General features: G+C 34.5%; 1 protein-coding gene across 1 annotated transcript; it reads left to right on the top strand.

Annotated features, from left to right (window-relative positions):
• The first annotated feature begins 243 nt into the window (after positions 1–243).
• Positions 244–3,145, top strand: LOC111519387 (dynein axonemal heavy chain 5-like). Its single transcript, XM_047012659.1, has 4 exons — positions 244–1,317; positions 1,386–1,489; positions 1,547–2,888; positions 2,945–3,145. Exons 1-4 carry the CDS (start codon positions 292–294, stop codon positions 3,143–3,145), a joined length of 2,673 nt encoding a protein of 890 aa, XP_046868615.1. The 5' UTR covers positions 244–291.
• The last annotated feature ends 5,195 nt before the right edge of the window (positions 3,146–8,340 follow it).

The raw sequence follows: 8,340 nt of genomic DNA on the forward strand, positions 1-8,340 counted from the left end.
CGGGAGCAAAAAAAAAAACTCCGACGTAGCATAGCATTTTCAATCCCTGGTTATTTCCTTCTCCCTGAAATCCCTATTCATCAATATTAATTCTAATTACATAATCAAAATTATTTTTCAACATTTCGAACTGTACCCGAATATTTCTTTTCTTCTTTAAATAAGGTAACGAAGTAGGCAGATTTTGAGATGTAGGAAAAACTGCTTAAAGTTTTGAATAAGGTTATCAGTATACTTATTTAGTAGATACAGAACAATACATATTTTCTTTGTGTTACTTAAGGCGTAATAATGGACCCAGAGCGAAACGTAAAGCGGCTGCGAAAACTGTTTGGAGTTTCGCGCACCATCCTGAAAAGAGCTGCACGTAGACCTAGTGTTAGCGATCAAGAACGAGAAGAGCAGCAGAGGAAACGCTTCCAATTGTTACGAGAATTGCGTCAACAACGTATTTCTAGCCTTGGAGCTAATCAGAGATATGTCCTGGAGATCTGTGCGGACATGTCAGGTGTAGATACGGAAGAAGTGGTTACGGGAATCGTCGATGAGAGTAAATATGTCGAAAATTTAAACGGATTATTTGAAGAAAAAGGGCCTTTGGCAATAATGCTTTGTAATGCATATATGATTGGATATCCACCAGAGTCGGGACGTTATCAGGAAAAATTAAAGTACACAGTGGTACAAAGAACGATATGTTCACGAGCCGATACAGTAGATATGATTGGTAAATGGATGGTTGTGTATAGACAACAAAACGAGAGGTCAATTGACAACAGAACAGTTAGTGATGACATCGGACTATTTTTAATTAATTCGGATGATCGAAGTTCGTGTTTAAACGTGGTAAAATTGTTTATGGATCAAGTCCTCAAACCATCTATTGAGGCTGTTACTGAATTTGGTCTTGCCGAAAAGGAACAACTGCAGAAATTTTTTCATATTTTAAATATGTACAACACTTTCTTAAAATCATCTGATACTACTGTCTCTACTCTGGTGAATTTTGATGTATCCCACGAACTTTTTAAGGGTTTCTTGCTTGTACGTTGGCAAATCGAAGCAAGTTCGAAAATTGTGTCCCGTGTGCGATTGGTGGAAAGATATTTTCAACAATGGCTTCGGCAGATTCAAAGTATTTTAGTTGAGGGAAAACAGATACAACGAGATACTCCCGATGCAGGTCCATTACAAATGCTAGTAAATTGGCGTCGAATGTTGGCGAGATACACATCGATAACCGAATTCGTTACGTCAAGAGCTTTCAATAACCACAAAGATTGCCTAACTTTGTCTCGTTCATCAAAACTTTTAAATGTAAGAAATCATTCATTTGCCCATATTTTACATTTTTGTGTTATAATACTGTTCATTCTTTTATTCAGCGATGGGCTGAGATCGACAATCAAGTAACATTGGCACTAAACGAAGCCAAAGATAATGTGAGATATATATCGTCTTTGCAGAAATTTTGGGATCCCCTTTATCGGTACTGATTTAATCCAAAATTTTGTTTGAGTGTATTATTGAACCGAATTATTTACAGGTCATCTCCAGACGATATTATTAGCAGTCTTCCTGGTTTAATGGTAGCTATAAGAAATGTTTCAAAAACCGCACACTATTTAAATACACCTGTTAATGTTACTGGCCTTATGGTTAAAATATCGAATCAAATAACTATAACAAGCAAAAACTATATTACTGATAATGAACATCGTAGTCTTTGGGACATTTCATCATCTGAACTTATTGAAAAAATTGAAAAGTGTAAAGAGGTTATTTATAACTATAAAAATATTTATGTTCACACTGTTGAAGAGATGAAAAACAGCAATGAGAAGCCTTGGATTGTTTCCTCTGTCTACATTTTCACTTGTCTAGAGAAGTTCTTACAACGACTCGATAAAATTAAATGGATAGCTAACACGGAAATAACATACTCAATTTTAGATCGGATTATGATAAGTGGTATGGAAAAGTTTAATTCAATGATAAAAGGTGCCCGAATTACTATAAGCAGTCAGATGTATGATCCCCTTAATTATCGTATTGACAATTTTGATATGGATTTTAACAAATTTGTTAAAGAAGTTGAAGAAGCTGAAGTTGAAATGCAACAGTTTGTGAAACTGCTTTCTACGGAATGCCCATCTGCGGAGTCAGTAATGCTAGTACTAAAGCGTTTTGAGGCCTTAAGTTTAGAGTGCCTATGTTTAGATCGTCGGTATTTGGAAGTTGCAGAAATGCTGGAAAAGGAAATGTTCTTACTTAAAGATGTTTATAATGAAGAACGCGGAAATCCATTTATTCCTCGTAATCTTCCTCCGTTTGCCGGCCGAATTGTTTGGATTCGTTCCATATTTAAAAAAATCGATATACCAGTACAAGCACTCAAATTACGACAATGTGTTCTTGCTCATAAAAAAGCGCAGCGAACGGTCAGATACTATAATTATATGAATGGAATTATATGTCATTATGAGATGGCCTATCATAAAGCGTGGTTTGACTATGTGGAGGAATTTCGCTGCCTCCTTAATGCCCCTATTATGACAATTAGCAAAGACGAAGCCCTATATACTGTTAATTTAGATCGCTCAATTTTACAACTAATGTCAGAGACAGAATGGATGTGGAAGCTACATTTAGAAGTCCCTAATATGGCGGCTACCGTAACCTATTGCAAAGATCGTATACTGCAACCAGCTACAACTTTAAAACTAACACTGCAGCGTTTTGATCGATTACGAGAATCTCTAACACCAGTATTTATCAATATAATGCGTTTTCGTCTACAAGAAGTATCAATTTTGTTAAAGCCATCACTATCATTTATCACTTGGATATCTGAAAATCTGCAGGATAATGTTGAAAAAATTTGTCACGTGAGTAATAATCAGACGTAAATAAATAATTATTTACACTACTTCTTCTTTAACAGAAAATAAAAGACGTGGAAATATTTTTCAATATGATTCTTGATATTGAAGAGCAACGAATTTTAAAAGAAATGTATAGCGTGTCAGAATTTCTATACATATACGTCCCTGAAGAACCTGTTTCTTCATATAAGTTTCTTGAAGAGAGCAACAAACTGAGGGCAGAAATAGGTAATGTATATGAGACACATTGCTTCCATTAAATTTTATATATTTCATTGGCGTTATTAATGAAGTGTAATGACCGGGTTCCACTGTTATTATTATTCAATAAGTGAACGCGTCAGTTCTCTTTCTTGTCTTATTCAGATTAATTTTTATTTCAAAAATATTCTTTGGCTTAACCTATTGTTGCATAGATATTCTTATGCTGCGACTTAGGCGACAGCTACAAAAGAGAGGGAAAGTGTCAGTACATATTAAAGTGCAGGGTCAGCGTTCACACGCTGCCTTGGCCCTAGCTATTGTTACGCCTGTGCATTGCTGCTCATATGAATATACGTATGTGCATATATAAATGTACATACATATATGAATGTGAATATGTGAATGTGAATATGTGAATATATTAGTGTATAGACATAAACATATTCAAGTGCACACTTATGTTTTATTGCGTACATATTTGATTGCAACAAAGTGTTACAAGTTGAGCTCTTTGGGTTGAATGATTTTTGCCCTTCACATATAAATTTCTGAGATTGAACTATTGATTAGTTCAGTTCTCCCTCTATATTAGTACCGCACCTATAATTTTGTTCACCTTCACTTTCAAAACAAGGAAGATAATCGTTATATGATAAAATATATTAAAACAAATTAAATAAAGCATCTAAAGTAATTTTGCGGAAAAATAATCAAAATGCCAGTAATTCGGAGTAATGAAGAAGTGAGTGTGCTACCAGAAGCAGAATGTACAATTTGCTTGAAAGCCTTATTAGAAACAGAAGAGCTAAGGATTACTAAATGTAATCATGTTTTTCATCAGGAATGTATAGAAAATTATATACAAGAACATCAGGAATGTAATTTTTGTAAGAAATTATGCCACCAGAAAGATTTAGTCCAATTTATAATGTCAGATCAAGCCGAGGGTCCCATAAGTAATAAAAACAAGAAGACCCATAATACTAGAGCTCAATCACAATCAAGCAATGTAGCATATCCGCATAGTCATTCAAAATCAGGAGGTAGAGGTAGAAAACCTAAATCTTCAACGGCACGTAAACCGGAGAACTCGAATCAACACAACCAGCATTCAGCTGGGTCACAGCAACAATCAATTTCAAATCGAGTAGCTGAGATAAATGTTAATTCAATCTTTGAGAGAATGGAATATTTAATTGATCAGAGATTGGGAAATTTGAATTTATATATTGGACGATCTAGCAACCACGATGAGCATCGCGTTCGAACCCCAAGATCAGATTTAATATCACACCATTATATTAATCCTGGAAAAGCCGCCCAAATAGTACAAAGTTGGGGTATTAAACACTATCAGAGTTTCTATACAGAATAAAAGCATTAACTGTAGATAATTTTCAGAGTGATTTTACTAAATGTAATCATGTTTTTCACCAGGAATGTATAGAAAATTATATACAAGAACATCAGGAATGTAATTTTTGTAAGAAACTATGTCACCAGAAAGATTTAGTCCAATTTATAATGTCAGATCAAGCCGCGGGTCCCATAATTAATAAAAACAAGAAGACCCATAATACTAGAGCTCAATCACAATCAAGCAATGTAGCATATCCGGCTAGTCAGTCAAAATCAGGAGGTAGAGGTTTCTACCTCCTAAATTTTCAACGGCACGTAAACCGGAGAACTCAAATCAACACAACCAGCATTCAGCTCGGTCACAGCAACAATCAATTTCAAATCGAGTAGCTGAGATAAATGTTAATTCAATCTTTGAGAGAATGGAATATTTAATTGATCAGAGATTGGAAAATTTGAATTTAAATAATTCAGTTGGACGATCTAGCAACCACGATGAGCATCGCGTTCGAACCCCAAGATCAGATTTAATATCACACCATTATATTACTTCTGGAAAAGCCGCCCAAATAGTACAAAGTTGGGGTATTAAACAGTATCAGAGTTTCTATACAGAATAAAAGCATTAACTGTAGATAATTTTCAGAGTGATTTTACTAATGTAATCATGTTTTTCACCAGGAATGTATAGAAAATTATATACAAGAACATCAGGAATGTAATTTTTGTAAGAAACTATGTCACCAGAAAGATTTAGTCCAATTTATAATGTCAGATCAAGCCGCGGGTCCCATAATTAATAAAAACAAGAAGACCCATAATACTAGAGCTCAATCACAATCAAGCAATGTAGCATATCCGCATAGTCAGTCAAAATCAGGAGGTAGAGGTAGAAAACCTAAATCTTCAACGGCACGTAAACCGGAGAACTCGAATCAACACAACCAGCATTCAGCTCGGTCACAGCAACAATCAATTTCAAATCGAGTAGCTGAGATAAATGTTAATTCAATCTTTGAGAGAATGGAATATTTAATTGATCAGAGATTGGGAAATTTGAATTTAAATAATTCAGTTGGACGATCTAGCAACCACGATGAGCATCGCGTTCGAACCCCAAGATCAGATTTAATATCACACCATTATATTAATCCTGGAAAAGCCGCCCAAATAGTACGAAGTTGGGGTATTAAACAGTATCAGAGTTTCTATACAGAATAAAAGCATTAACTGTAGATAATTTTCAGAGTGATTTTACTAAATGTAATCATGTTTTTCACCAGGAATGTATAGAAAATTATATACAAGAACATCAGGAATGTAATTTTTGTAAGAAACTATGTCACCAGAAAGATTTAGTCCAATTTATAATGTCAGATCAAGCCGCGGGTCCCATAATTAATAAAAACAAGAAGACCCATAATACTAGAGCTCAATCACAATCAAGCAATGTAGCATATCCGCATAGTCAGTCAAAATCAGGAGGTAGAGGTAGAAAACCTAAATCTTCAACGGCACGTAAACCGGAGAACTCGAATCAACACAACCAGCATTCAGCTCGGTCACAGCAACAATCAATTTCAAATCGAGTAGCTGAGATAAATGTTAATTCAATCTTTGAGAGAATGGAATATTTAATTGATCAGAGATTGGAAATTTGAATTTAAATAATTCAGTTGGACGATCTAGCAACCACGATGAGCATCGCGTTCGAACCCCAAGATCAGATTTAATATCACACCATTATATTAATCCTGGAAAAGCCGCCCAAATAGTTCGAAGTTGGGCGGTATCAGAGTTTCTATACAGAATAAAAGCATTAACTGTAGATAATTTTCAGAGTGATTCTACTAAATGTAATCATGTTTTCACCAGGAATGTATAGAAAATTATATACAAGAACATCAGGAATGTAATTTTTGTAAGAAACTATGTCACCAGAAAGATTTAGTCCAATTCATAATGTCAGATCAAGCCGCGGGTCCCATAATTAATAAAAACAAGAAGACCCATAATACTAGAGCTCAATCACAATCAAGCAATGTAGCATATCCGCATAGTCAGTCAAAATCAGGAGGTAGAGGTAGAAAACCTAAATCTTCAACGGCACGTAAACCGGAGAACTCGAATCAACACAACCAGCATTCAGCTCGGTCACAGCAACAATCAATTTCAAATCGAGTAGCTGAGATAAATGTTAATTCAATCTTTGAGAGAATGGAATATTTAATTGATCAGAGATTGGGAAATTTGAATTTAAATAATTCAGTTGGACGATCTAGCAACCACGATGAGCATCGCGTTCGAACCCCAAGATCAGATTTAATATCACACCATTATATTAATCCTGGAAAAGCCGCCCAAATAGTACGAAGTTGGGGTATTAAACAGTATCAGAGTTTCTATACAGAATAAAAGCATTAACTGTAGATAATTTTCAGAGTGATTTTACACCTGGGTTTTGTCTTCCAGTGATATTGAAATTTCCAAATCAATTGTTTGTTTATATTCAATATTATATCTTTTTAATACAGATTTTGCCTTTTGTTTGCAGTCATTATAGAATGCATTTGCGGCTGTTTTTCGTCCGTAAACTAACTAGTTTACTATAGTGTTCTATTAACACTGCTCTGATATTTTCTAGGCTCTCTATTATTATTTTCGAGTGTTTTTTTTTTGTACTTTGGGATGTTTCCCCATTCTGCGAGAGGCACTTACAAGATTTATTTAATTCTTGCGCATGTATTCTAGCTTCTCTTATTATATCATCCCAATTATTCATATTGTTTAAAAATTATTTACACTCTTTTTTTTTAATTCCTTGAGAGATCAATTGTCTCTATGGGTTGTTCGAATAGTTTATATACCCAGGTGGGTAGAATTTTGTTTTTTTCGCTTTAGGCGGTTGTACGCTTCTACTATGGATCTTTCTATCAAGTAGGCTATCCTCGATTTAAATTTTGTATTATTTACAATCCAGTATTTGATTTCTTTATATTTTGGATTGGTTTCGCCTCTGTAAAAGAGGAAGTCTAAAAATGGAACGTATTTGTTCAAATATTTTAGTTCTACTCGACCCATTTTTATACTGTATTTAGGCCATCTGCTCTACTCTGATATTTTTTCTTAATTATTTTATTATGCATTGCGTATAATTTCAAAGCCAGGTTTAAGGCTACTGATATTAGGATAGCTAACAACAATATCCCTATTTCTTCTAAATTTTGTTTGTGATCTATTTTAACGCTATTAACGACATTAGCCGTTGGGTGGTCTATTTTGGATTCTTGAGAACCCATCTTTCTAGCAAAAAAAATTTTGTTTTTCTTGGTCGTTTAGACCTGTTTTTGATTATTGAGAAAAATGTTTGAAAAAATCTTTATGTGGATTCATTTGTTTTTCTTTTATTTATATATAACTTGAAAAAACATTTTTTGTTTTGAAAAAGAAAAATTTACTTAACTGTGTCTTGCCCATTGAGCCAGAGACGTGGAAAGATAGAAGAGTATACATGCGTAGGCTTACAGCTTGAACAATAGTTTAATTAATTCTATGCCTACGCATGTTTTTTAGTAATAGCCTATCAAATGTTTGTTAGTAGTTGTACTATGCAACAAGTGCAAACACGTACATGCTTATCTTAATATTTAAATGATATTTCAATTATAATCAGAGGCATGAGAATTATTTACTTATTGTATTTTATCGCTCTTTGGCGAAGTTCGGCTGTGTTTTTCATTAAGCACTCTGTGTAATGCTGTCGGTCCTTGTCGTCCTGTGGGGAGGAGGTCCTAGAGGAGCTTCCTCTTACGCCTTAGCTTGGCGTATTTTCCTCCTCTAGACTTCTTTTTGGGGGCTTCCTTCTGTTTCTCGTGACGAGGCCTGTACTCAG

This window comes from Drosophila willistoni, unplaced genomic scaffold (genome assembly GCF_018902025.1).
Source record: "Drosophila willistoni isolate 14030-0811.24 unplaced genomic scaffold, UCI_dwil_1.1 Seg192.1, whole genome shotgun sequence".
Taxonomy (NCBI): Eukaryota; Metazoa; Arthropoda; class Insecta; order Diptera; family Drosophilidae; genus Drosophila; species Drosophila willistoni.